General features: G+C 41.4%; 5 protein-coding genes across 7 annotated transcripts; 1 reads left to right on the top strand and 4 right to left on the bottom strand.

Moving 5' to 3' along the window:
- Window positions 1-162: 162 nt before the first annotated feature.
- LOC135497406 (protein LZIC-like) lies at window positions 163-4,041 on the bottom strand. 3 transcript variants are annotated; one of them, XM_064787292.1, is made up of 6 exons: window positions 3,961-4,041; window positions 3,199-3,312; window positions 2,827-2,962; window positions 2,357-2,455; window positions 1,757-1,934; window positions 163-1,320 (listed from the first exon to the last, which is right to left on the bottom strand). In XM_064787292.1, exons 2-6 carry the CDS (start codon window positions 3,297-3,299, stop codon window positions 1,262-1,264), a joined length of 573 nt encoding a protein of 190 aa, XP_064643362.1. In that variant the 5' UTR covers window positions 3,300-3,312; window positions 3,961-4,041; the 3' UTR covers window positions 163-1,261. The 3 variants fall into 3 exon arrangements, with proteins under 3 accessions (XP_064643362.1, XP_064643363.1, XP_064643364.1); XM_064787293.1 differs by having other exon boundaries at window positions 4,006-4,039; XM_064787294.1 differs by lacking the exon at window positions 3,961-4,041 and adding an exon at window positions 3,593-3,949.
- A 55-nt stretch (window positions 4,042-4,096) lies between these two features.
- LOC135497405 (tyrosine-protein phosphatase non-receptor type 11-like) lies at window positions 4,097-16,746 on the top strand. The gene is made up of 12 exons (XM_064787291.1): window positions 4,097-4,193; window positions 5,676-5,993; window positions 6,391-6,553; window positions 6,894-7,127; window positions 7,528-7,624; window positions 8,098-8,186; window positions 8,541-8,690; window positions 8,892-9,032; window positions 9,547-9,775; window positions 10,183-10,334; window positions 10,665-10,855; window positions 11,125-16,746. Exons 1-12 carry the CDS (start codon window positions 4,180-4,182, stop codon window positions 11,234-11,236), a joined length of 1,890 nt encoding a protein of 629 aa, XP_064643361.1. The 5' UTR covers window positions 4,097-4,179; the 3' UTR covers window positions 11,237-16,746.
- A 262-nt stretch (window positions 16,747-17,008) lies between these two features.
- On the bottom strand, window positions 17,009-19,653 carry LOC135496549 (uncharacterized; the record flags this gene model as incomplete). The annotated part of the gene is made up of 5 exons (XM_064785912.1): window positions 17,009-17,515; window positions 17,931-18,068; window positions 18,435-18,586; window positions 18,851-19,056; window positions 19,503-19,653. Coding segments are annotated over 5 exons (891 nt in total), but the record flags the coding sequence as incomplete, so codon positions are not given.
- A 2,978-nt stretch (window positions 19,654-22,631) lies between these two features.
- Window positions 22,632-24,236, bottom strand: LOC135496548 (transmembrane emp24 domain-containing protein 7-like). Its single transcript, XM_064785911.1, has 4 exons — window positions 24,036-24,236; window positions 23,746-23,881; window positions 23,213-23,364; window positions 22,632-22,865 (listed from the first exon to the last, which is right to left on the bottom strand). The coding sequence occupies exons 1-4, from the start codon at window positions 24,234-24,236 to the stop codon at window positions 22,632-22,634; spliced, it is 723 nt and encodes a 240-aa protein (XP_064641981.1).
- A 723-nt stretch (window positions 24,237-24,959) lies between these two features.
- Window positions 24,960-27,684, bottom strand: LOC135497018 (transmembrane emp24 domain-containing protein 5-like). Its single transcript, XM_064786662.1, has 4 exons — window positions 27,410-27,684; window positions 25,867-25,984; window positions 25,525-25,670; window positions 24,960-25,263 (listed from the first exon to the last, which is right to left on the bottom strand). The coding sequence occupies exons 1-4, from the start codon at window positions 27,665-27,667 to the stop codon at window positions 25,030-25,032; spliced, it is 756 nt and encodes a 251-aa protein (XP_064642732.1). The 5' UTR covers window positions 27,668-27,684; the 3' UTR covers window positions 24,960-25,029.
- Window positions 27,685-27,815: the final 131 nt, after the last annotated feature.

Raw genomic sequence — 27,815 nt, 5'->3', positions numbered from 1 at the left:
ACATGAGACGCAGGTTGATTCTGTCCTCGGATTGTGACTAGCTTCAATTACGTAAAATGGGTACCATACAGTCCTGTCAAGAAAAGGGCCATGGCCATGACATCAACTTGACCTTCCTGGAAAACCCCCCTCTGATGTGACATAAAAATTGAACAAAACAACTTTTTCTAGCGATGAGATAATCTTTACAATTATTATTTATATCATTCGATAACAGAATATTTACAATGCAATTTATAACACAAATTACAAAAAATTATCAGCATGATTTTCCTGAGGAAATGAATATTGAATTGTCATGACAGTTGACAAGCATACATAGCTATATTGTGGAATCGACCACGCGATGTTAGATTTTGTGGTTAGTAATTACGGTACTGGTGGTCCAGGAAAATAGAAATGCAGTTATACACAATGCCGTAGTTCAGTTATTATTCAGCATTGTGTGTAAATGCATTTCTATTTTCCTGAGACTCCCGAAAAACAAACGGCATATCCCTTTAAGGACACCCTCAGGACAGACAAATGCTATTCTTGATAGAGAGGTGTCCTGCTGTGAGAGGTTCCACTTGAATACTTTTTAACATAAACAATTCAAAAACTGAACTTTTCCAGACACCATGTGGAAGGAACGTGAGATTTCCATCCTTAGATAATGCTTGAATGCATTACTGACCTTTTCAACTACATTGTAGATAACTCTCTAAAGCCTCAAGATTAAAAGCACCCTTACCATAATAGCATAAATAATCTAACAATATACATGTAGCACTTAAAAACGCATCTTACCTCAAATAAGAATTGTGACCTGGACAGAGAGAAGACCAAAAATAAACCTGAGAATCCATTCTAATCGTAAAAATGTATTCATTATGCGATGTCAATTTTTTTTAAAAATCAACAAAAATTAAAAAAGAATGTCCAAGCAATAAATTTACATGTAGCTGTGTCATGCTTGTTACAACATATTTGAGCAAAGCAGTATAGGTTTAACATATTTGTTACACAGGTACTTTCGGAATTTCGGCACATCACTTGTCTAGTTTAAATTGGTTCTTCTCACATTTTTTTTCTCCGAACAGAAGTCTGATGACCATCGCAAACAGGCAGTTTTGTTACATGGAATCATGATCGCAAGTTATACGATTTGAATCCATTGTTTAAGGGGCTCATCAAAAAAGTCTCTATCTTTGAATGTTGAAGTATTCTTCAGGTTTTCTTTTAACTGGAGCAGTTCAATTGAGTGTCCTTGTTCCAACAGCTACTTGCTTGCTTGTTTCACTTGTGAACCAGCTACTGCCAAAACCTTAGCTCCAGAACCTGAAAAAAAGATTAGAGATTCCATATTAGGCAAAGGTCAGATGTAGTTTATTCAAGGGAGACTATGAGCATGGGCCAAGGTAACATGAAGTTGCCAATAGGAGTCTCCCCTATCTCACATTACATCAAATCTTTTCACGCAGAATGAGGAATATAATTATTGCTAAATCGAACACAACCCTGGCCCCTAACTGCGCATACTATACAAATTTGACTACCTCGCTCCTGCCTCTAGTCCCCCTTAAAGAGATTGAGAGAATTTTCTGCGGACGACATCTTATCTTTTGTTGGATTAAACTGTAGAGTGTCCAGAATTTGTGCTTCAGCCCGTCCAGAGAATGTATAAAGGCTCTTCCAGCAAGGAATTAAAAACAAAAAAATTGGGAAAAATCTTTTCAGGTGACAAAAATCAACATAGATAGGAAAGGAAACCTACCTAAATCGCCTGTAACTTTTTCAAATTGTTTGAGACTGGCACTGGAATTATTCTGTAAGAAGGCTATCTCCGTTGGTGTGAGCTCCTCCCCTAATTTCTTCAGGGCAGTTAAGATCTCTACTGTTTGTTGCGTCGCGGTTTCTTTCGGCATTTTCCCTATTTTTGCATCTCTTTCGATCTGAAATTTTAATAACAATTGGAATGTTTTATAATAGAAAAAGTTGAATTCACTAAATTGTTTTTTAATGAAGTATATATGTGACTCGCTCTACCAAAACTAGGCGCTTGTCGCATCTGAACTCGACAGGTTGATACGGACTTGTTGTTCATTTCCCTATTGTAGACCTTTTGTGAAATCTATTACAAACTGATTTGGTCACATTTCACAAAAGGTCTACAATAGGGAAATGAACAACAAGTCCGTATCAACCTGTCAAGTTCAGATGCGACAAGCGCCTAGTTTTGGTAGAGCGGGTCACATATTTGCCCGAAGCACAAAACTTAATATGGGGCTGTGACACCAAGACACCAAGGAGCACACGTTCTTAGCAACTCTCGGCCGATTCCAGTAAAAAACAAGCATTTTTTCATCGGACATACCTCTGATAATCTTTGTCTCAGTTGTCCTGGTTGTTTCTTGGCAAACAGTCGAATAACTTCTGGTGTTTTAAAGGCGTCACTAATGGCAGCTTGAATGGCCTGCAAGGAATGATGTGACGTGAGTTAGATAGTACGCAGAAACTGATGGTGGCAATGGCTCACTGCTGATGGGACTCGTACCTCACGGACAAATTCCAATGTTTATTCTTTGATGGCCCGTCAAAAAATCACAATGGATTCTATGAATTGATCAATGATGGTCCATGGAAGATATGACCATGGCTTCCATCATGGATCTATGATGGGGATTCTCCATCATCTATCCATGGATGGTACGCTGATAAATCGCCGCAATAGATCCATCCACGGGCACTTTAGCCTGTGTACTACGACCGGCTGAAACCCCTTCAACAGCAGCCAGCAACAGGCTCCAACAAAATTATCAGACTCGGTACTAAGCCCGCACTTACCAGTTGCATGGCATTTAATTCATCAACTAAACTAAGATTTCCCCCCCGCATCCGACTCAATGATTCGTCAAACTCCTTCAGCTGTTCGACAGTTTCATTCTTGGTTTCTTCATACTCATCATCGTCCAGTTCTTCTCTGAAATGGAAACAATGAATTTTAATTCTTTTTTCAGATGTTGCAACAGATCAGCAACCACGCCCCAGGACAGGTGTAAGTATGAGAGTTGTCAGTACAGTAGAACCTCTCTATTATCAAGGACACCCTCGGGACTGACAAGTGGTGTCCTTAATAGAGAGGTGTCCTGATTAGAGAGGTCAAATTGAATGGAAACAACCAATTTGGGAACTACATTGTACTAAATTTAGACCCACCTGCATTCCTCGAGATCTTGCAACTGATTGACAAGACGCTCTAACTGCTCTTCGAGGTTCTGTTGCAGTTTGTCATTCTCCGACTTCCCCCTAGATGCCATTGCTTGATGGTTTCTGTAATGGTCAATACTGGGTGGTAAAATAAGTCTAAACTTTAGATTCTAATTCTAATTCTAATTTAGACCCTTTTCTCTAAGGTCTCGCAGATGCTTGATATCCAGAATTTCACAAATAGGCGGCCGATATCCTGAAATTCGGGTATGCTAGCCTATACTCATGTTCCCGGTTTATTTTTAAAACTCAGCTTATTTTGTAACCTGGCTATTAACTGGAGGTATAGGCAGATGCTATAGCTATACAAGTCTTACTCTTCGTCTTCATTCACACCACTCACCATGGCATAGATGGCATAGGCCTATGCGAGACTGAGAGAGCAAAAACAAGACATCCAAAAACACCCTTTATTCACACCGTGGCATTTTTGAGATTGTTCTCTATCCTGAATGTCACTTTTGAGCTATTCCAGCTTCCCAAATTAGACCATTTCTCACAATGACATGACTGATTAACTGATTGAAACCATGTCTGATTGGGTTCATTGGAAGTGTGTACATTTTACATGCATTTGTGACAAGACAAAATCTTATAAAAATCTGTCCTTCAAACAACTGCTGCACAAACAGTAATTAGCCATATTTTACTAATGTATTCATCATTTTCAGAATCTGATGACAAAACTACATAAGACCATCAACATCTTACAAATTTCCAAGCGGCCAGTTTAGTGCTTTTCGGTGTTTTATTCACCTTTTCCTTGAAATCTGTCTGGACTTTAACTCTGACTGGTACCACGATGCCGGTGTATACTCTTGACATTACATTCGTTTTAAGGGACCGCGCACCAGTCAAGGCCAGAACGAGGCCAAAAGATGGAAGCCAAATTTTCGTGACCCTGGTTGCTGTGAAAACCCCAAAAAGATCATGAGTTCTAGACGGTAATAAAAACACTTCACATTCACATTTACCATTTTTTAAAAGGTGCATAGTTGGCCTTTACTCCTGCCAAGTTTGGTACAATTACGACCTATGATCGCTGAGTATTTTGCTTGTGAAGAAGTGCAATTTTTGTGACCGCAAAGTTGGGTTGCGTATTTTTTGTGTACATTTTGCACACAATACCGTAGTGTATGATGTATTTACTACATTCCAAGCATTTCGCTCCTAAACCTTCTTTTGTAGGGCAAAAAGGTTTATTCCTGTTTGGTTACTTCTTCCTGCTTTTGTTGTTCCTGTTAGCGTCAGAGCACATAGCAGAACATCGCCATGTCAGAGTCTTCTGTGTATTATCCGTTATCGGCAATGACGGCATCGCCACATTTTAATCGCCACTTCTGCGTTATAACTTAGCCTATACATGTATATCAGATCACCATTTATATATCGTCTTCACACAGCAAGTTGGAGGGTTAATTCAATATCCACATGGGGGGTGGGGTCATGAGATAAATTTTTAAATGAGGGTCTGTTGGATGAGATGGAAAACCCTGGGCCTGGTTCTTTGTATCTTGAGTAGGGCAAGAATCCACAAAGGTGGAAAGTAGTCAATAGCGGACCCCATACCATTACATAATGCCGGTAATGATGATGATGAAAAATTTGATTGATTAGTACTGAGACACATTCCAATCATCTCAAACATCTGAATTCTTTCTTGAAGAGATTAAAATGAATAAAAAAGATCATTTGATAAGACCCTGCTCAATGTCCTTCCCGCGGAAAGCATAAAATTGCTTTGTTACCAATGTTCCAGGACTTTTTTGTAGCATTTCAAACCCTATTTCGTAAATTGGCATCGTAACAAAAGATAGTAATTCAAAAGCTGGTCGGCCATGTAAATGTTTGATGCTCAAGCATTGCTTATTATAAAATTCATCCCCAGGCCTGTTCCGATGAAAATTATGGGAAGAAAAAAAGTAGGCCAATATTATCATAATCATATTTCTGAGTAATAAAAGCTGACGCATTTGGAAAAAAAATTCATGGAAATTCTATTGTGACGGAAGTAAACATGATTTGGGTCAGATCAATTTGATAGATTGTGATCTGATACTTTTTGTCCTCTTGTTTATGCAATACAGCGTCTATGACATTGGTGTTACTATTAGGTTTTTGTTTTTCAAATAATTTGCTGATAGTGAGTGATATGACAATGATATGATTCTGGTTGGTGATTTATGAAGGCCTCGATATCTGTTGTTCTGAAAGGCCATCAGGTTTAGTTGCACAACAAACATTAATCATGGCATACAATAAGTACCATAATACAAGGCCACAAAAGTTTATTAACTGTTTGTCGAAACAGATATTTAAAACACTGATAACGTATCTATCAGCTTACAGTGCTGTATTTTAAAGACAGCACTTGTCAGTCCCGAGGATGTCCTTAATAGAGAGGTTTACATTCATTTGTTTTTCAGATGGTTTCATCCAAACATCACAGGCCCAGAGGCCGAGGGTCTGCTCATGGACCGGGGCTTCGATGGAAGTTTTCTCGCCCGTCGAAGCAGATCAAATCCCGGCGATTTCACGCTATCGGTCCGCCGCAAAGGTGAAGTGACCCACATCAAGATACAGAATACTGGTGACTGTTATGACCTGTACGCTGGAGAAAAGTTTGCAACGTTGACTGAGCTTGTGCAATTTTATATAGAAAATCAAGGCCAGTTGAGGGAGAAAAATGGTGAGGTCATCGAATTGCGGTACCCATTGAATTCTGCTGATCCAACCACGGAAAGGTTAGTACGTCTGTAATCGCTGCTAACGGTATTCATGAAGATTGTTAGTACTAGAATTGAAAACATACATATTGAAAAATGCTAACAACACAATCTGCCTGTCCGTTTTGGTGACGGCATATATACTGCGTGAAATACAGGCATGAAATTTAAATCGAACTCAAAATGCTGAGCCTAGATGTTGCATGAAATTGATTACTAATGTCGTGATGCCTTGGATATGACTCCGAGGTCCTGGGCATCAAAATCCTGGGTGTATGCCAACAGCTTATGAAAATATCAAATTAAAAAAGGAATTTGTATCAGCTAATACAAATTGTCCCAGACTCATCTGCCCTGCACAGATGCCATTGCTTAATTAATCATGGCTGACGTATTATATATTTCTACTTTTCAGATGGTTTCATGGGCATATATCGGGGAAAGAGGCAGAGCGTTATCTCATGGAGAAGGGTAAAAATGGTAGCTACTTAGTACGGGAGAGTCAGAGCAAGCCGGGGGACTTTGTGTTATCCGTACGGTGTGAGGATAAGGTCACACATGTTATGATAAGATATGAGGTGTGTAAAACAAAGGAATTTCAATTTCAAGAATTTTTGCTGCCTCAAAATATCTCTGTTTTGAGTCGCTTTGTGTGATAGGTCAACAATGCAGATATTATGAGACATTTCCAATACTCTGGCATTTTCCCTCCTAAATTTGACAGCATAGCCATTATGTAATTTCCCTAGTTGACAAGAGAGTTAGAAAGATCAGGCCCTCAGCTTTCTGTGGGACTTTGAATTTTCAAAATCTCACAAAAATAACCATTAATACATGATTTAGAGTCTTATTTTGCAAGGGATTTGAACCAACGACCTTTTGATCAGAAGTCCTGCAATCTCTATTTGGTTATTTCAGGATAATTCCTATGACATAGGGGGCGGCGAACAGTTTGAGACTTTGTCCGACCTTGTTGAACATTACAAGAAGAATCCCATGGTTGAACGATCCGGGATCGTGCTTCATCTCAAGACGCCATTCAATGCAACGAGAATCAGCGCGTCTGGCATAGACTCCCGAGTGAAGGAGTTACAGAAAGAAAACGGGACGGCCACAAGCACAGGGAAGGCTGGATTCTGGGAAGAATTTGAGGTACTTTCACTGGCTTTTAGTTGGACCCTTGAAGACACTCTATGAGCTCATATATTCTCGACAGGACTAATAGTTTGGTCAATATCAAAAGTATTCTAGGGAGATGTTCTCAGGAACGGCTGTTGTCATTATCAATCGCTCTGCTTTGATTTCCAAATGAGTTTAAATCAATTACAGTAGAACCTCTCTTAGCAGACACCTCTCTATCAAGGACCACCTCTCTATTAAGGACACTAGCTTTGGTCCCAAATTGGTTGTTTTCATTCAATTGGACCTCTCTAATTGGGACACCTCTCTATTAAGGACAGCACTTGTCAGTCCCAAGGGTGTCCATAATAGAGAGGTTCTACTGTACAAGGTCGTAATTTGTATTCAAATAATTGTTTCGTTTCACATACAGCAACTGCAAACGCAAGAGTGCAAACATTTATACAGTCGGAAGGAGGGACGAAAACCTGAAAATAAAAACAAAAATCGATATAAAAATATACTTCCATGTAAGTACGATTGGCAAAGAGAACATAGCCTATAGTGGTTACCACTGCGGGCTACCACGCAATAGGGCTCGAGTTTGATCCCGGTAGAACCCAGGATTTGTATTCTGGATGAACTGGCGTGGATTTAGAACTAAAACTCCTGGCTGCTCACAGTCCTTCGAATGAGGCTTAAAACCGAGGTTCCTTGTATCTGGTGTCTGTGCCAGGGCAAGTAAGAGACCCCCCAAGTGAGAAACATGAGTAGCTTGCATGGGCTTTCCCCTCCTTGGTCGAATAGCCCCTGGGGATAATGATCGAATGATGACCGCGTCCCGGTATATCAAAGGAAGAAATAGCAACAGTAATCTGGTTACTATCATCATTATGGTGATAGCAAATACATGTCAACTGATTTCGTAACTAATCACTTAGTGAATGATGGAATTTCCCCCCCTCGACGTTCGGTCATAAAGTGATTCTACCTCTCATTCCAGTTGATCACACGCGTGTTGTTTTGAGAGATCACGGTCTGCCGGCCAATGATCAAAGTGGTGCTGATTACATAAATGGCAATTATATTACAGTAAGTACATGTAAAATGGCAATTATATTACAGTATAAAGTAATGTACATGTATGCCAGCGGCCAAAGTGGTGATGTTTACATAAATGGCAATTATATTACAGTAAGTACATGTAAAATGGCAATTATATTACAGTATAAGGTAATGTACATGTATGCCAGCGATCAAAGCGGTGATGTTTACGTGAATGGCAATTATATTACAGTAAGTACATGTAAAATGGCAATTATATTACAGTATAAGGTAATGTACATGTATACCAGCGATCAAAGCGGTGATGTTTACGTGAATGGCAATTATATTACAGTAAACAGAAAAAGCAACTTTTTTAACGAGTTCATTTTTGCTTTTTAGCACGAAGAAGATGTGCTGAATGACCCGAAGAAAACGTACATAGCAACGCAGGGCTGCCTCGCTTCAACAGTATGTGATTTCTGGCGAATGATTTGGCAGGAGAATTCGAGAGTGATAGTCATGACAACTAAGGAAGTGGAAAGAGGGAAGGTAAGTGAAGACATTGGATGCTGATTATATCATTCTTCAGACGGAGTTTAAAGTCAAATTACAATCGGGGATGAGAGTTTTCCGATTTTTTGACAAAATCTGTTTATTCCCTCACCTGAAAATGGCTTAATCTGACAAAGAAATGGATCTAGGCCTTGGGTCTCTGTAGAACTTTGAACAACTCTGCTCATTTCCTTACAGAATAAGTGCGCTCGGTACTGGCCGGATGATCGACAGTCAAAAGAGTACGAGGCGTACGGATACAAGTTAATCGTCAAGTCAGTAAAGGAAACTCATACACCAGATTACACTCTCCGGGAGTTTGACCTCACCAAAAGAGAGGTAGGAATTCAGAATTCTGGGAAGGGGGGAGACTGGCTCCTTTAGCCCTGGTAGGCGAGGAGAAGAACTCTCACACAAACTGCTGAGACATTTTTCTTCATTGGCTGAAGTACTTGCACAAAGCCAAATGTGACCCGCTCTACCAAAACCAGGCGCTTGTCGCATCTGAACTTGATAGGTTGATACGGACTTGTTGTTCATTTCCCTATTGTAGACCTTTTGTGAAATGTGACCAAATCAGTTGGTAATCGATTTCACAAAAGGTCTACAATAGGGAAATGAACAACAAGTCCGTATCAACCTGTCGAGTTCAGATGCGACAAGCGCCTAGTTTTGGTAGAGCGAGTCACAAATGTGCAAAATCAGAAAACATAATACAGAATACAAGCTAGAAACATTACCTGGACACGTGGCTACCATTCTTACTACCCGACCTTGGTTTCCCCCGACCTGTGCCAGGGGGATAGAAGCATTATGTTTCTTCCAATAGTACCTATTTCCTATTCATTTCTAGGGCAACACTTCCGAGACGAGAACTGTGTTCCACTTTCACTTCACCGTGTGGCCCGACCACGGTGTCCCATCAGACCCTGGCTGTGTTCTAAACTTCCTCCATGAAATCAACGTCAAGCAGGACTCAATGCCCGGTGCAGGCCCTGTCATTGTCCACTGCAGTGCCGGCATTGGACGTACAGGAACTTTTATTGTGATAGATATGATTATAAATTCGATAAGACAGTTAGGTAAGGCTTAGTATTTAGTCCTGGTAATGTCTTAGTCGTTTCATTTCTCCATCTTCTGCCTATTATTAGTCAGTCTAACACAACAATAAGAGGAACGTTAAAAATGTTACACCACTCAATGGAGTTCACAGGGTTTCCAAGAATGACATATCTTGTGACCTCTGACCTCATTTGGCTTCACGAGGTGGCCGAGTTGTAATAGCTCTTGAGAATGCCTCTGATTCTGAATGACTTGATCTTGAGACTTTTGACCTGTAACAAGATACCGGTACTTTCATAGGAATTCAATAAAAAAATATTCATTTTGTGTGATAAACTAGAAAGTCCAAAAACGGTCGAGTTCAGGTTTAGTAAATGGAAGAATTAGAAGAAAGTGATTTATTGCTTATTCACATATTGTGTTACAGGTCTAGACTGTGAAATTGACATACAGAAAACCATCCAAATGGTCCGGTCACAGAGATCTGGGATGGTTCAGACAGAAACACAGTATATATTTGTTTATAAAGCTGTCCAGCATTACATTGATACTGTGTCAAAGAGAATGGCTGAAGAACAGGTAGGTTTTCAACTTGAACAAATTCAAAACCTTTAACTGGACCTCATTGAATCTGCCTTGTCAAATTTGATAGAGCGTGAATCTGAGAAGATAGGTGGCTTTCTCAATTGGATAAGCACCATCATTTTGGCTAGAACTTGAAATCCTAAAGCAATTGGAACAAAATGGTGGTACCTAAGGTCAACAGTGGTACCTATGGTCAACCGTTTAAGTGACCTTCTTCCTATATTCTTGTTGTGACTTGGTGGATCCGTGTTCGTTACAGCAAGCTTATTCTTTGCCTCGATTTAAATATATGTTCTAAGATCGGCCTTACTTCTTAAATTTCAGAAATACCAAAAAACTGGCCGAGAATACCTGAATATTAAGTATTCTTCCGAGGCGCTAGGTGGCGGGGAACTGCACCGAGCTCTCAAGTCCGTCGCTAACGCTAATGCTGCTGCACCCACATTGTCAACGCCAACACTGGCGCAATCTGCTGCTAGCCAGAGACATAAAACGCATCATAAAGAGCTTCCAAAGTAAGTGGTTATTTTAGTCAAAATTCATTAAAAGTAAACAAAGCCCTGGCTTGACGCATCGGTATTTTGAAGGGAGAGTGAGGAAAGTTATGTGGCACGTGAAAGAGGCACATCCTGCTTTGGTGTAGGAATACTCGATGGAGAAAAAAACCTCCAAGTGCAGAGCTAACACTGAAGAAAAAGAAAAAGAAGAATTAGAAAGGAAAGTTTGTTGATGTCTTTTCAGTTGTTTACGATTTTACGAAATCTTCCAATGATCTGTTTTTCAGATTACCTGATGACCATACTGCCTCTCTGTCAGGGCAACGCGAGCCGCAACTTTACGAAAACATCGAAATTCTCAAGCCACCTCCGCGGCCGAAGAAGATGGAGGGCCATTGACAGTAACTTTTTCTTGCCACTTTGTGGTAAACGATGGGTTTTATTCGTTAAGATTTGAAAACAGGAGTGCATTCGCGAGAGGAATATTTGGAAAGGTCTTGCTGTAAGCTGCAAAGTTTTTGCAATTTGCGATAACTTTTGTCAAAATTTCGGATTTTCTTTCAATCTTTCTTTCTTAACCATTAAAAACCAGAGTTAATCTCAGAAGGCATCTTCACAAAACCGTTGCCATTTATTAGCTATTTTATTGTAATTTACCAGTTCGCATTTACATAGGTGTTACTCTATGTAAACGCAGGCTGAACAACTATGTAAATGCGGGCTGAGGGGATTATTTATTATGTCAGTGGCAGCCACAAGATGGGAGTGATGCGGGAGTGATTACACCAACAATGTTTTGGACAACTCTCGTGATCATCCTTGTTTCTAGTTGAATTGCTGTTGTGTCACTCCCGTAAAATGCTATCACAGGAGTGAACTGATCACTCTAATGCGAATTTCTTTTGACTGCCACTGTTGTCTATTGCCTTTACTGGGTGTCAAGACATTTTTTACCAGGTGACTTGGAATGAAGTATTTGGATTTCATCGTGTATGAGCTGTACAAATGACCTCCCGATACATTTGTGGTCAGACTGAACTATTTGTGAAAAGCCTAACTGGTGATGTAAATAAACCCGGAACTGCATGCATTGACAAAAGATTTTTTAGTTGGTGAATTGGTTATACGTTTATTGTTCGTCTACGGTTACCTGGTTTAAACTCTGGTTTAAAGTCATCAAAGTGAAATTCGGTGGTCATAAACAAAAAAGTATACAATAATCTAAAGTATTTCCTGAAATTTCAGGATATTAGTTATAAGGTAAAGGAGTTGTTGTCTAAAATCTCGGCCAGTATTCGCTTGGGGAACCTTATCATTTCCTCAAAGGTAAATCCAAGATGGCTGCAGGCTTGTGGAAGCTTGTACATTTTGGGGAACAGCTCCCTCATCTTATATGCAAATGTTATGAATTGATCAGGAAATGTTGATAAATGTCATGCTTATTTTGTTCATGACCATGAGATTTCATTTCAATGACTTTAAGCCTGTCGGAAGCTGATGGACACTGTTTAGGATGACCCTTTTTCAAGTGCATTCTTGACACTGATATTTCATTGCATAATCATGATTAATGGAACTAAGAAATATGGAAATCGGTGGCATAGTGGATATAAAACCCTGGGTCATAATCAGGAGATCATTGAGTTCAACTCGCAGAAGGTTCTCACATTTTCTTCTCGGGAGTCCTTGAGCAAGTCACCTGTCCTTTCATTGCTTCATCTTTGAATGTGGCATAAAAGCGAGGTATCTTTAGGGCATAGCTGCTGCCAGCTCCAGGGCAACCTGAAGACCCCATCCATGGGTACGAGGGGTGGAAATCCTCTGCCTGGCTGAAGACAATTGACCTGATCAAAACCCAATCGGAGCCCACATGTAGTGGCATACTAAAATGTTCACTAGTCCTGACATTGTAAATGTAATACTCCTAGCACACATTATCCAGGCCAGACCTGGTGGTTTCATAAAGGGTCGATGCCACTATACTACAGGGTGGCCCAGAAAACTTCCCTCACACAATAAAATTCTATCGCGTATCCATTGTGTGAGGGAAAGATATTCTGGGCCACCCTATATATCTGCACATTACGTTTTGAGTAGTGTGTTTTTGATGTGTGTGATGCTCGGGGTTAACCATTTTAACACCTTCCAAGTTCTGGTCTTCAGGAAATATGATTGCATTTGCTGTCTGTTCATTTGCATAAATTATAATATGCTAATTGGTATTTTTAGAGGTTACACTGCATTTATGCCAATTATGTACAATGTATCTAATGATTTAAAAACCATGGGTTATAGGCTGTGGCCAAAATCCCAAAAGGGGCTTTTTAAATCTGTGACAACATTTCGGGGGCAGCCTGAAGTTCCTATTATCATGATAAGTACAAAGGTGCTTATTTTACATTAAACAAAAGTTCCCGCAAAAATTCTTACTCCTAAACCAGATAAATTGACATTACCAACCAAACAATCCTGTCAATTGAGCTCAGTGAAAGAAATATTTTTAGTTCACAATCATATCCTGGTGGCAGCGCTGAATGGTGCAAATTTGGCCACCTAGGAGGCAGTCATATAACTAAAATAATTGGAGTTTGTACAATCATGGAGGTATAATAACCTCCATGGTACAATGTATGGGCTATTCTTGTGATTAAATTCGGTATATCTGGTTTATGTGCACTTATTCTTGTGGTAACTTTCTTATTATGTGATGTGATCACCTCATTCATCATGACAAAACCATTTTCACTCACTCCTGGAAATGTTACCACGAAAGACAGATTTTTGGATGTGCCCCATGGCACATTAAATTATTGTCTTTCCTTCATTTGGTTCAACTAGAAGTGCCTTATTCAGACACTTGTTTGGAGATTATTAATTCAGAAACCAGCCGAAAGTCAAAGCGCTACCAAATAACTAGAACCTTCGGTGTTTATGAGTTCTGCTTTTCTCACTAAAATCCTTTTTTTATCGAGGGGATTTCAGGAGTAGCGCTCTGCACTTATGATACAGCGATCACCGGTTAACCGGATATCAGAGAAAATTCATCATTGTATTTTGCGATAGCAATGTTTTTGGCAATAGAGTTGTGACGTCAAATTTATCAATATCATGACGTCATTGTTGTTGTCATGATGACTTTCTGAGCTTTTTTAGTCCGAGTGCCGAGCGCTATTTGATATTTTTTTGTAAAATCCATCCAGTCCCACGTTTTATAGTCAAGGGTGACATGAATAATGATATAAATGTTTTGTATATTTGTTGTATAGTATAATAGTCGAAGATATTTTGTTAAATCCTACATGGGTAGGGTCTGAATTGCGTTCTCATACAATGTACATTAGCTGTGGGCGGGTTGCCAATCCCCTAAAGCTTCTCGTGAACAAAAGATCTATTTTGCAGTGCTCTGCAATAATTATCGCAAGCTACATACGAAATTCTCTTGTTTGTAGCAACCAAAAAGAAATTGTTGTCGCTGCAACTTACAATGAATATTAAACTCAGCAATGACATTATTTCCCGCAGACATATTGCCATCTTTTTGACACACAGTGCAGTGATAATTATTGCAGGTTGCAGCAAAACAACTCTAGTCTGCGTGGCACTTTAAGGCTGCAATGCGGTTGCCTTCCATTTATGTTGTGGCGATGATATCAATCGAGCTTGTCAACAAGTTTTGTGCACATGCTGAAAGTTAAGCATGTATTAATGAACCATGTATTGATGATACAAAAGTAATGTCCGACATGTATATCACAGGGTTCCCCAGAGGGTTTTCTCAAGGCAGGGTGGTACCATTGATATACAAGGAGTTTTGCCAGTAGGGTAGTCTGCAATTTAAGGTAGGGTGGCCCTTTAGAAACCCTTTACAAAGTTTTAGAGCGAGATAGGGTGGCTATTGCAAGGTACAGTCCAAATCACAATTGTCATCCCGAAATTCGCCTCATTGACACTCTACCCAGCATGTTGGTCGTGCAAAAGTCGAGTGGTGGTCGCTCGTAATTTACACGAAACATAGAGAGATAAGCGTGTCATTGGCGGGCAACTTGGCACGTAACTTGCGCGTATGTTGCCTGTCTATGATGCGATGCAGGATGGAGGTCAGTTGTGATTTGGACTGTAGGGTGGTAAGCTGCCAAGTTAGGGTGGACTGCCCTGACAAAAGTCCTTGTGGAGTCCTTGAATAGACTTAGACTGGAGATCGTTGCATTTGTTTACTTCTACCTACACAAAAGTCCTTGTGGAGAACACTGATATCGGCGCTTCCCATGGAAAACTGCTTTGAAAAGCCAGATGTTTGGTTTATGAAATGGTCTTTGAAGGATACTCTGTTCGTTCACAAATTTGAAAATTGATCTGTGTAAATACGCACTGTAAATAAATTTCAACAATGCCATGGTGTAGACAGTGAGCTGTAGGGTGCAGAATTCGGAAATATTTCAGACTATTGATTTGATATCGAATGAGGGTGGGTATTAACCCTCGTGTCACCAGATCATTACCTCATTTAGGCAAAGGACTAACAGTTTTGATAATATTATCTGGAGCATATACATTGTGATAAAGTGACTTGTCCAAGAACTGAGGTGTTACATGGCTGTTGCAATAGGTACCTAGTATTATAAAGCTGTTCTATTTAGCTTTGGGAGTCTTGATTAGAAAGTAGTTACCACAATCGAGCGACTTGATCTAAAGTATCGAAGTCTGCATTGTGAAGTACATGTAGTTAGTACAGAGCCACTTACATGCACATGTAAATGTTGGAGTCTGCATTGGGATGTAGTTTGTACAGAGCCACTTAAATGTAAGTGTGAAAGTCTGCATTTGGATGTAGTTTGTACAGAGCCACTTACATGTAAGTGTGAAAGTCTGCATTGGGATGTAGTTTGTACAGAGCCACTACCATGTAAGTGTGAAAGTCTGCATTGGGATGTAGTTTGTACAGAGCCACTTACATGTAAGTGTGAAAGTCTGCATTGGGATGTAGTTTGTACAGAGCCACTTACATGTAAGTGTGAAAGTCTGCATTGGGATGTAGTTTGTACAGAGCCACTTCCATGTAAGTGTGAAAGTCTGCATTGGGATGTAGTTTGTACAGAGCCACTTCCATGTAAGTGTGAAAGTCTGCATTGGGATGTAGTTTGTACAGAGCCACTTACATGTAAGTGTGAAAGTCTGCATTGGGATGTAGTTTGTACAGAGCCACTTACATGTAAGTGTGAAAGTCTGCATTGGGATGTAGTTTGTACAGAGCCACTTCCATGTAAGTGTGAAAGTCTGCATTGGGATGAAGTTTGTACAGAGCCACTTCCATGTAAGTGTGGAAGTCTGCATTGGGATGTAGTTTGTACAGAGCAACTTCCATGTAAGTGTGGAAGTCTGCAGTGTCCTTTTCAGACATACAGCATATATATATTGAATGTATAAATATATATTTTTGTGTTGGACAGCTACATGTAATCATGAAGTTAATTTATGTCGCATGTTGGAGGAAGGGAGATGTAGATGTATTAGGTTCAAATCTTTGCCAGGCCATTGCCCAGGTTCAGAACTGTGGTGTCATTATAATGAGGCCAGGACTGTAATGCAACAGTAAATTTTGAAGCTACTGGTCTGGAGTATCCCATTTTTGTTTTCAGTCAGGGAAAATGGTAAACATGATCATCAATGATCATCGAATAGACAGTCAGGCCACGCACTGTTTCTGGACAAATTCTCTAACCTAAATGACGTCATGTTTTCCTCAGTAATATAAAGAATTTAAGAATTTTTGGTTCTGTAACAGTTAAAAAGAGACAGTGCTATTTTATACGAAGAGAGGAGATGTTGATGGATGAAGTGTACATTTTATTACATACATGTACATAGGATTGAAATATACATGTAACAATAAACACTGCAGTATAAATTCACATATGTTTTACGTTTTATATGAAAGTTTTCAAGTTCAATAAATTGATAGGTGTCCTGATAAGAGAGGTCAAATTGAATGAAAACAACCAAATTGGGACCAGAACTAGTGTCCTTAAGGGAGAGGTTCCTCAGTATAGAGGTACATGTACCTCCTTAACAGTTCATGTACCTCCTCAACACAAAGTTTACAAAGGTTCATATAAACTTAAGTTGCGAATGTATACATGTGGTTGAGGTTATAAGCAGCAACTAAAACAACTGTCAAAGTCCACCAACAGCGATATTGGCTTCAAAGTTGGACAAGACAGAAAACCAAGCTGTCTTCTTTAATTTTCATAGCCTGATGTTACGCAGCCCTCTCCTCTTCTCACAGAAATCTAAGGTAAATGAATGAATGTGTTGAGATTATAAGCATCAACTAAAACGTCTTTCACTGTGCAGATCCTTTCACAAAAGGGATCTTCCCATCAACAGCTGTCAAGGCAAGACAGGTGGGTTGGCCAATCTGTCCTCTCACAGAAACCCTAGGGCGTGAATGAATAGATGTGCACTTGGTTGAGATTATAAGCTGCAACTAAAATGTCTTCATTTCCATCACCGTCCAAGTCCTTAACGTAAAGATCACCAACAGTTGTCTTGGCCTCGAAAAGTGGTATGGGGTCGTAATGCCATTCTGCCGAGTCGTTGCTTCGTGGGACGAGAATATAGACGAAACCACCGTCATCTCCAGAGAGCAGGAAGGACATCTTGTTTGAAGCATCATAGGACCTGAAATATAAGATCAAAGACGAAATTATTGAGAAATGTTTGAGCAACCATTTCGTCAGGTTGTCCAAGAGTGATTTAGCGATCTCAAAACATTGCGGGTCAAGATGTCCGTCTAAGGACTGAAACTACCGCACAAAAATCATCTACGAAAACTGGACCTGCTTGTGTGAAGCTGGCATCTGTGAATGTGGTTTCTCCCAAACGCCAGAACACATCCTGGAGGAATGCCCTCTGATTACCAACCGAGGAGAGGCCTGGCCGAAATCCACATCTCTCCAAGGAAAGCTATGGGGAACAGAGGTAGATTTTCGTCTCACTGCCACGTTCTTGAGGACCAACGGTGTAAATGTTGGTAACCAGTCGAACGCAAGGAGAAGAAGAATTCCCCAATCGGCCTGAATGATTCCTGACTCACCATTTTTTGAGGACCTTGGCTGTGGTCTTCATCGACAAGGGGTAGATGAAACCGGGGCTACCCCGACCTGGCATCGGGATGACTTCGGGTTGGGCCTTGAAGCCATGACACAGCTCATGTCGTATGAATGCACCACTCCTGAAGTCGATGATGACAAGGTTTGATGAAGATGTTCCGTTTCTGATGACACGTTTTGTCAAGGGCTGCGGATGGTTATACCTTTGTACGTTACATCTGTTTGCAGATGTCTCACGGTACTTAAAAAGGGGGACTATAGGCAAGAGCAGTACGGAACACACTGCACAAACTACAATTGATGTTGCCCAGCAAAGATTGCAGGTGACTTCATCATGTGGACAAGGCATACTGTCCCCGCCCGACAAACTTTGTTCCAAGGTTGGGCTGTCTTTTGTTGCAAAGAAGTACAATACATGTAGTCCCTACATGTATGTCGATAAATTCAGGAACCCTTGATATCTATGATACATGGAAAGTCATCCATACCTAAAATCATGTGGCATTTCAAAGACAATGACACTGCCATTCTTCGCATCGTTCAAGGAAACCAATACGTCATTTCTGCCGTCTCCGTTGACGTCCAAGTATTTCAGGGCGAACGGACTCGTCGTCTCTTCGCTTATCACTCTGGAGTGGATCTGGAGTAAGATAAAGCGGGTGTCAGTCAAGACTTGGTCTTGTGCTGCGCCCAACCGCATGTGTGCCAACATGGATGGAACTATCTCAGTTATATGGATGTTGCCCACACGGATATTTCCCTCTGGCCATTGATAAGATGGTAAATACAGTTTAAAGGGACAACTTGGGCGTGGGATTTATCTGGCAAGGAGGATAATACCCTGCTTCCCACCATGCGTCGGAAAACGGAATGCTCTACCCTGTCGCTTCAATTAATTACCTACCTTGGTGGCGTCCAACCAGTCCTCTCCCTCCGTCCAAGTAATCACAATCGACTTGGAGAAAAACACTGCAGCCAGAATGACGTCATAAGTCACATTCTTCACCGTGATCTTTTCATTTTGGATGAAAACGTCACCACCATTGTTGATCACGTGTTCCTGCCACTTTGGCGCCTCGAACCAGACAAGTTGCTTGCTTGAACCTCCAACTAAGGAAAAATATATTATAAAGGAGTTCGCATGTAAATCAAAATTGATGGTCCAGGCTGGCGGCTAAGCTCCTACATCCACGTTCACTTTGCCTATTTGTTTCTAAACTTGTCTATATCATTCCCAATGCATGTGCTTTCCTGGTGTAGGCTATGGAACTTACGCGATCATAACAAAAAAGGTCACAGTGCGAAGACCATCAAATAGAGATTAAAGTTGGTAATTCATTAACATGGGTTCAGCGTTGACCACAGGAGCCACCATTTTGGCTAGAACTTGAAATACTAAAGCAATTAGAACGCCTTGAAAATGGGAGGATGTTCTCTTGAAAACTGAGATAGACTCCCATTCTTGAAATTGGCATTAGTTTGTTTTGGAAGAGTTCTTATAGCTTCTTGACAAAATGGTATTCCACAGTGGCATGGTATCTGTTCGAGTTACTTGCAAGTTTTAATCTGGGCACGCGCAGTGAGGACGTCCAACTTCCCATCCGAGTTCATGTCCTTCCAGATGATCTCGTGATAGAACCAGGGGCCTCCGGTGCTCAGGGCGGTGAGGACCAACGGTTCTGTCGTAGGGTCGGACTCCGCGTCGTAGAGGAAGATTCCGCCGTCCGTGTGGAGGGGAACGAGGAAGCCACTGGCTACGGCAAGAGTTGGGCGAGATGCCACGCTTGCTGAAACGAAATATGCAACTGAGATAACTCTCACATTATACTTGAGAAATCCAAATCTGATTAACTTTGTGGGCCTCTTAACATATTTAGGGGCACACGGCCCAAATCCCCCCTCTTTGAGCTGATTATTGGAGTCAAATGGACTTTACCGATGAACTGAAAAGACCAAAGCGCTAAATATCAAAATAAAGCTGTTTGCAGACCCCGGGAATTTCATTGGGGAGTCAGGGAATATTGGATAGGGGGTCATTTTGGTCATTTTTGGTCATTTTTCAACAAAACAATAAAACAGAGTAAAGGAGTGTAGCTAACATAACTGTATTGATTCAAGAAGACCTTGTCTTGGGAGAAAATACTGCAAAAGACCTTATGCAGCTATTTCTTGTACTTTTTTTCTGGGGGTCTGAAGTGGGGGTGTTTGGGGGGGGGGGGGGGTTGTAACACCGGCGCTGAAAGTGTTAAAGGGACAAATTCGGTGTTGGGTTTACCTGGCGAGGAAGATGATACCTCTGCATGTCACCATGCGCCGACACTTTGAATTAGATTACAATTGTATCACTTACCTGGTACAACGCTGACATTGTTCGGCCAAATTGTCTTCTCCACTAAAAACTGCCAATTTGCTTTACCCATTATGTCATAGAGGCAATAAACCGACCCATGACCGAGAATGCTATCGGGGAAACTGGTCAAAAGTAGGGAGGATTCCGTGCAATACGGGACGTCCCCTTTCGATATCTCACTGAAGACGCTCGGCCTGCTCACGTTGAAGACGCCGACATGTTTGACTGCAGCGAAGTTTGTGGAAAACCCGCTAGCAGATGATAGGAATACTGTTACGATGGCAACAAATAACAACATGTTGGTTTGTTGTGCGTCCGTCCTCGTTGAAATCAAAATAGATTTTGAGATTATCTTGGGGTGTTGTAAAATCTCAAATGGCGTGACCTACGTGTTTATGAGCACCTGACGGGTTATCTATTAGGCTATTGTTGAATTTAGGGATCCAAATTTCAAATGTTCAGGGCAGTGTTGAATAATAAGTGATATTATATGAAGCGTAATGCTTATGAAAAGCGTGACTAATCCTTACGAAACTAGGAAATAATCCCGCGTTGAAACACAAGAATGATACGCGCTTGAAATAGGTTCCCAAATTTTCACACGGCCCCAGTGAGAAGTAGAAGCCGCGTATCGGTCACTTTTCGAACTGACATAATGTCCCAGCTGGTGCCCGGCTAGCAGTTACTCACTTCCCTCTGCTAACCGGTGCCCCCCCCCCCCCCCCCCCCCCGCCCCGTCAGCATGAGCTCGGGATATATATGCAAAGAAATCACACGAATGAAATTATTCATTTAAATCACACTGAATTTTACTTTCTTATTGCATTTATTCACCAAGATTCCATACACTCATGAGTATGCTTCTCCACAGTGGTGACACCAACCGGTAGGTGGACAAATTCAAATTCAAATTCAAATTAGTTTATTAATCAAGAGGCCCGGAGGGCAAAGGTACACATGGTACAATAGAAATACAATGATTTTGATTGAAAGTACATAAGACATACAAAGGATACATGACAAAAGTAACAATATAAAGTCTACTACCGGGGTCAAACCTGGAGTAGATACTAGTAAGCCCCCCTTTAGGAGGGGCTCTTAAGATACACGTGTGTGTGGGAGTATATACTGATTTGATGAGAAATAAAGAGAGTAAATATTGTATATCCTACAAACAATTTTTTTTGGTATTTTTCTGAATTAACTCCGTTGAGTTTACCGATTTCTCCGCGATCTTCCGGTGGTGGTTGCTATCCCATTTGTTGAAATTAATTGAAATTAATTTAAATCTTCATGGGAATTCGCTACATCATATGCCTAAGAAATTGGCCAATTATATTAATATTTTTATTAGAGAAATATCCGTCCTAAATAATGACAGAAAAGGGTGGTTTATTTCAATTTTGTGTCGACATGATCGAGGTCACGTGACATAAAAACAAAACAATCGCACACACCCGTCCAAAAAAGGCACTTTAAGAAAAACAAATACGTTTTTCCAGCTTAAAACCACACTGACGACTAAGTTATATTGGTCTTCTGCCCAAATCTGAAGTATCAAAATGAATCACAAACTAGAACTAGCTCTATTTAGCAAAAGTTGCGTGAAAAATTCGGGTGAGCGACATTCTGCACCCTAGCGGCCAATAATTAAACTACTTTCAGCCGTCTGCTCCGGTCTCGTTAGGGAGTTTTTCCCAAATGTACGCGATGATGACGTGCCCCATTAACAGGACGTAACATCTATTTTAAAATGCGTTTCCAAAGTGAATGCCTGAGGACAATCCATTTGTGTCGTATATCACTGGAAACGCCCGATTCCCGTGAATAAGGACAATCACAATGTATTACATTACCAAAACAAAAATGTGTCGGAAGGAACTATATGGATGGTCCCATCGCACCCCCCCCCCCCTCCAGCAGTATGACACAGAAGGGCTAGTTGACTGTCCACCGGGGGGGTTTGGGGGGAGCTTCCCCCCAACGCACTGGTAAAAACCTATGTCGACGGAGGGGGGTTTGGGGGGTGTCCCCCTATTGTAACAGCTGTAGTTGTTAGAGCTTGCACTTAACATATGCTCGTAGGGGGGTTCGGGGGAGCTCCCCCGACCTAAAGGGGGGCTCACTAAGTCCTTGACTTTACATATTAGGTGGGAGAGAGGAGGTCCTTATTTTATGCGATCAGAAAAGCATTACTTCCCGTCCCACCCACGTCTTAAAATTCATACTCCGCCGCAGTGATAGTAGTCGACATGTAATGAAGCGCTCCTCGAATATCATGTCTGCTTTGGAGACTGCCCAAAATATATTCGTGCTGATCACTAAGAAACCTCCATCATGCAGGCGTTTTATTGGACGTCGTCACATTCTGCGTCGCGAATAATTTCCTAATGAAGTAAACTTGCATAACGGCGGTGCCGAGCGTTGCTAAAGACAGCGCCAGAGACCAATTAGTTACAGCTTCGTTTATCTTTTTGGCTCTGTTATAGTCCGTGATTTCGTATACTCTTCCCTTCATTCGATTCCTTGTTATTTTTCGGAGATGGTCTTCAACTTTGTACAAGGACACCTAAAAGTGAACAGCGGGAAGTCTATGAGCGCATTTTCCCGTCAGTCACCACAGCGGGACAGCTACACGTACGCTCTGCCCCAGAGGCTGGGGTTTGGTTATCAAAATTACTCGATAAATCGCGGTTGGTTCATGATATTGGAAGTGTCATCGAAAGACACTATCAATCAGTACCGCACCTGCATGTAATTTAACAATATCTTGGGCCGAGCGTGAGTTTTTCCCGAGCGCATACTCGCGAGGGAAAAGGCCCTAGTGGAATTGGCATACGTAGAAAAAATCCGCGAAAATAAAAACGCTCCCGAAAATTTAGCGGGTGACAGTAAGAAAGAGCCACTGATACATACACTAATATTTTTAGTTCCTTCCTCAATCTTCGCCCGGTCCTCTTTCTCGTTATCCTCCCACTTCTTATTGGCGTTGGTGACGATGTAGAGCAGGGCAATCACTTTCTTCTGCCAGACGCTGTGACGGTTGCTGAAGCAGATCCTATGAACGCCTGCAACAGTTATAGACGTTTAGATTGAATAGGCCGTGGGCCAATTTTGAGATCCCAAGCCAGACAGTCAGTCCGTTTTCTATCAAAAGGTCGACTGTCTTATAGAGAGTTTCGCCCTAGAGCTTTGTGGTCAGGTTGTTATCCTTTTGCCAGCCTCTCTATTCTTCACTTAATTTGCGAGTGAACACCTGCAACATGGGTTTTGAATGTATGGCATTCTTGCTAAGGACGAAAACGAAACATCCACAACTGCTCTTTCCTCTCCCGAACTAGACAGATCGCTTCCCTCCATAGCCAAATCCCTGGCCGCGCGAGCCCTATTTCGACCGTATCGAACCTGATCGACTATTGGTAAAAGTAAGTTCGGCGACGGCCGCGTACCTGATCTTTTCGTGACTATAATCTCTTCTTCACTCCTCTTCGGGTATAGGGTTTCTGGGTCCGGGGATGCGAGGACTTGCTTCCCTTCAGCGTCCCTGATCGTCAGCTCTATACCGACTTCAGTTTGGGTGACGACCTGTGATGGAGTCAAGATTACAAAGCTCGAGAACAGAGAACGAGGTAATTTTTTCTCTGGTGATGTCATCAAGTCATGTTGATCGTTTCTATAATTACATGGAGTTCTATAGGCAAACCAGACAATAATTTCCTCAGGATGGGGGCGAACCTACCTCATACATGACATAGATGGACCCGCCAGTCCTCACGTCCTGGTAGTAACACTCCTGCCTCCTGCCGGGGATCTCAAAGGTGAACTGCCATTCGTCTCCATCGTCTGACCAGTCATCATTAGACACACTCGAGGAGCTCATAGTTTCGAACGCCAGAAATATCCAGAGGAACCATATACATGATGTTCGCCACGTCGCCATGTTTCATCGAAAATCAGCGTCATGCGTTTTGTTGAATTGTGCTTTGGTGTAAGTATAAATTTTGTCACAGATGGCGTGTTTTAGGTAACTTGGGACCCTGTTTGCTAGTGTTAGTCTAAAATAACAGATTAGAGGGGAAATATCTGGCACAGCCTGTAGTGGCGCACATAATGTGCAAAATAATGAGGACAGCCGGGACATCAATCGTCACCTGCGCCAAAATCATGTCATACACAGCAGCGGTGTTGCCATGGAGGTTAAGAAATCAGTCCATGGAAGTAAACTTGACCTGCTGTTGGAATGATATCCATCTGATACGTTTGTCGCAAATTGATATTGTGTAATGTATACTTCGTTGACCACAATGTCCAATCGAAACAATTGGTTTAGGAAATGCTATCATTCTAGAATGGTTGAGTCGCATGAGACAAAATTCATAGTCACCTTGGAATTTATGTGATGCCTGAGTTAGATTTCTTATTGGTGCATGGCTACAGAGGCCAATTACCAATTTTGTTTTCCAGCGACACTTTCTTCATCAACGTTCGGATTGGCGGCATATTGGGGAGTTTTCGCAGCGCGCCCCGCATCGTCCTCGTGAACGCCTCTCCCATACGTTGACCTTCGTTATCAGGAGGTCAAACAGAGAGATAGGCATTCACGTTCGCGTTTTGGGGAATTTGCGAATTTGCCGCCAAAAAAAATGAAAGAAAAACACCACACTTCGGCACATCCAAGATTTTATTAATAAAAATCAAAATATAAAACTCAAAAGCAACGTAAAGAACCACTATTAAGCCCTCGGCTTGTCCGTCGGCGTGACGTTTTTTGTCGTGAAGAGCCTCCTGACAAAAAATGCTTGGAAGCCAGATGTACACGCGATTACAACACACGCCAGGATGGACCAATACTGGATGAAGTTGTTATTCCCGATGACGAGGTACCAGTCTGCGACCAAGTGCTTGCGGCTGCCTGCCTGGTAGCGCAACATCTTGTTGATCGATTTGTCAACTTTTTGGATGGAAACCTGGAAGGAGGATAATACACAAATTAGTTTTGGTGTCATGTAGTATCAGCGGAGTTGCCTTTTTTTAAAAATATATCTTTTGTCTCAAGTCCGACAGAGCCTGAAAATGCCCCTCGAGACCCACAAGGTAGGTGTATTGTTTCAACCACCGCAAATCTGCCAAAACAGCAAGTTTTCTCCGGTGAGGAGGTGGAGTGCGACATTTCAATGGAAACGACCACCAGTTAAGTAAACAGCGTAACCATATAAGGATATACTCACAGAAAAATTTCCTATATGCATTTCCAGATTCTCCACATCTTTGGCGTACTTTTCCCAATCCTTCACGGAGTAGGTGACCAAGTAAAAATAGACCAGCTTTGTCGAGAAGCGGCTAAAACTATTGTCTATACAGAATTCGTAAACACCTGTAAAATATAAACAGTAATTCTGTCAGTCATAGGACACTTCAGAACTTTTGTCCCGGATATGACGATGTACGGTTAGCGCATAACTGACCAATCGGTACTGCAGAACCGGCAAACGGGCTAAATCATGCATAATCGGATGATAACGTATAAGTTGGACTTGCTAAACCTCACTAATGATCATAAAAGTACCCACCTTCTATATCTATGTTTCTTTCCGACTGTCCCTCGTTTTTCCACTGATGGCTCTCTATCACTAGGCCGTTCGGATCCTTGATGATGCAGTCGACATTTCGGTCAGCACCACGGAGGACCTGGAAAGAGCAACACGAACAACTAAATTTGTAAGAAACGATATGATGCACTGTTAACTCGGCGCGGAGTCATTATGTTTCTTTCTAACTTGATTATAAGGATCCTTGATACAACGTTTAAGTCATCACGGAGTACCTGAAAGAACAACCGTCAAAAGTTGAAAGACATAACACTGTAAACTCGGTCAGGAGTTGTCACTTGGCCATTGGGTTCATTGAGTAGATTCAGACACCCCTATTACATGTATGTTGTCATGGTTCAGTGTATATCGGATACATCTGCAGACCTTGTATTCCAAAGGGTAATAGATATATATGAAGAATGGGAATCAATAGACTGATGCGGGCCTGAACACATGCATGCATGTATCCGGGACAACTGGACCTGTTTGCTTCTGCATGATGTTATCACGCAGCTGTCAAGATTTAATTGAATTATTACCCATGGAAAAATCAATGGTGGCTGATCAGATCGTTCGGCGTGATCGTCAGTGTGTTGACATTGGATCATGATTTCGTCTCCAATTAGCAAACACAGTCATTATAGTGGACTCGTCAATAAACCCACGTTCGGTTCCTTCAATGGGATGAAAACATTCCTGTGGCAAGTAATTAATTTTTGGAAGTGACTATACTTGGCAAGCCCGGCGGCTTACCAAACAGCGACTTTTTCTTGTCCTGAATGGAGAGCCGAACTCATTAATATTAAAGTAAAGTCTCCAGCTCGCCAAACAGGGTAGATTTTTTACCTGTTTGGCAAGCCCGGCTGGCCGAACAGGGTGGCTTTTTAGTGCTGTTTGGCAAGCGGCTCTCCAAACAGGACAAAAAAAGATGCCTGTTCGGCGAGCGGCTTGCCAAATAGACCCGGCCTTAATTTTTACTGTGCCGACATGTCTAAGCCGGTCGAAGGGCGCCTGCATCCTGACTATGATTGATTTTACCTGTAAAAAGGCCTATGTGTTGCAGATGAACCTAAATCGGCGTAAACGCGTCGGCACAGTATATTTTATACAGGCAGCCCATGGATATAGCAGACCATAATAACAATCTACCACAGCTCACAGCAGCAGGCATAATATGCCAATGAATTCACCAATAATTTGATAATTGTACTCCGCGTTGACCTATTTTCATCAACTTATTTATACATTTTGTATAAAACATGTCGTTTTTAAAAAGGAGATGATATTGTTAAACAGAAACTTATCCGCCTTTTTCAACCCTCTTTGAACTTACACTCATGATGTATATATCTGCCAGACACTCATGATATATAGCAGGGCCGTCAACCCGCCGTAATATAAAAATGCTAAATACTTTGCTGTTTACCCATAACCAGGCTATGCTAATTCTTTTCATTCATGAAATTAATCATGTTGATATCGGCCAAACATATGGTCAGGGATCTATAGGCCTATAACTCACCTCAAAAGACACATGCAATTCGGATCCCTTCTTAATTTTTTGGTAGAAGCACTGATCTCCGCCTGCAGCTATCTCAATTTTGAATTCATGTTGTGCGCCTGGAAGCCCGTCAAAATCGAATTCACCATCATCTACTCCCAATATGTTTTCGGAAAACGTAAATTCAGCAAGTAACAATACAACATTGAGGACTAGAAGCACAGCCGGCCACGCCGCCATCTTGTACACGTAATGCTGCGGCGAGTCCCCGACCATCATGCACCCGAGCAGTAATTTACATTCATCCATTCACCATGAATATTACAATTTATTCGGATCGATAATCTGTCATAATTTGTCGCCAAAGCGCATGCGTGCGCTATCGCACAGATGGCATGTTCGAGAGATAAGTGCACCTGTTCTTTTT

Source organism: Lineus longissimus, chromosome 12 (genome assembly GCF_910592395.1).
Source record: "Lineus longissimus chromosome 12, tnLinLong1.2, whole genome shotgun sequence".
Classification (NCBI taxonomy): domain Eukaryota; kingdom Metazoa; phylum Nemertea; class Pilidiophora; order Heteronemertea; family Lineidae; genus Lineus; species Lineus longissimus.
The sequence above is the reverse complement of the archived record's forward strand: the minus strand, read 5'-3'. Positions and strand labels throughout refer to the sequence as shown.

What these genes read in the sequence shown, in the direction of transcription:
- LOC135497018 (XM_064786662.1), bottom strand. Translation starts at nt 27,667, where the DNA reads ATGATGGTCGGGGACTCGCCGCAGCATTACGTGTACAAGATGGCGGCG. An exon ending in AATTGCATGTGTCTTTTGAG is followed by an intron (nt 25,985 to 27,409) that starts GTGAGTTATAGG and finishes TGCTCTTTCCAG; the next exon opens with GTCCTCCGTGGTGCTGACCG. An exon ending in TGCATATAGGAAATTTTTCT is followed by an intron (nt 25,264 to 25,524) that starts GTGAGTATATCC and finishes TCCTCCTTCCAG; the next exon opens with GTTTCCATCCAAAAAGTTGA.
- LOC135496548 (XM_064785911.1), bottom strand. Translation starts at nt 24,236, where the DNA reads ATGGCGACGTGGCGAACATCATGTATATGGTTCCTCTGGATATTTCTG. An exon ending in CCATCTATGTCATGTATGAG is followed by an intron (nt 23,882 to 24,035) that starts GTAGGTTCGCCC and finishes ACTCCATCACAG; the next exon opens with GTCGTCACCCAAACTGAAGT. An exon ending in AAGGAACTAAAAATATTAGT is followed by an intron (nt 22,866 to 23,212) that starts GTATGTATCAGT and finishes GTTCACTTTTAG; the next exon opens with GTGTCCTTGTACAAAGTTGA.
- LOC135497406 (XM_064787292.1), bottom strand. Translation starts at nt 3,299, where the DNA reads ATGGCATCTAGGGGGAAGTCGGAGAATGACAAACTGCAACAGAACCTC. An exon ending in CAAGATCTCGAGGAATGCAG is followed by an intron (nt 2,963 to 3,198) that starts GTGGGTCTAAAT and finishes TTTCCATTTCAG; the next exon opens with AGAAGAACTGGACGATGATG. An exon ending in AATTAAATGCCATGCAACTG is followed by an intron (nt 2,456 to 2,826) that starts GTAAGTGCGGGC and finishes CATTCCTTGCAG; the next exon opens with GCCATTCAAGCTGCCATTAG.
- LOC135497405 (XM_064787291.1), top strand. An exon ending in GCTGATCCAACCACGGAAAG is followed by an intron (nt 5,994 to 6,390) that starts GTTAGTACGTCT and finishes TCTACTTTTCAG; the next exon opens with ATGGTTTCATGGGCATATAT. An exon ending in GATTCTGGGAAGAATTTGAG is followed by an intron (nt 7,128 to 7,527) that starts GTACTTTCACTG and finishes TTTCACATACAG; the next exon opens with CAACTGCAAACGCAAGAGTG.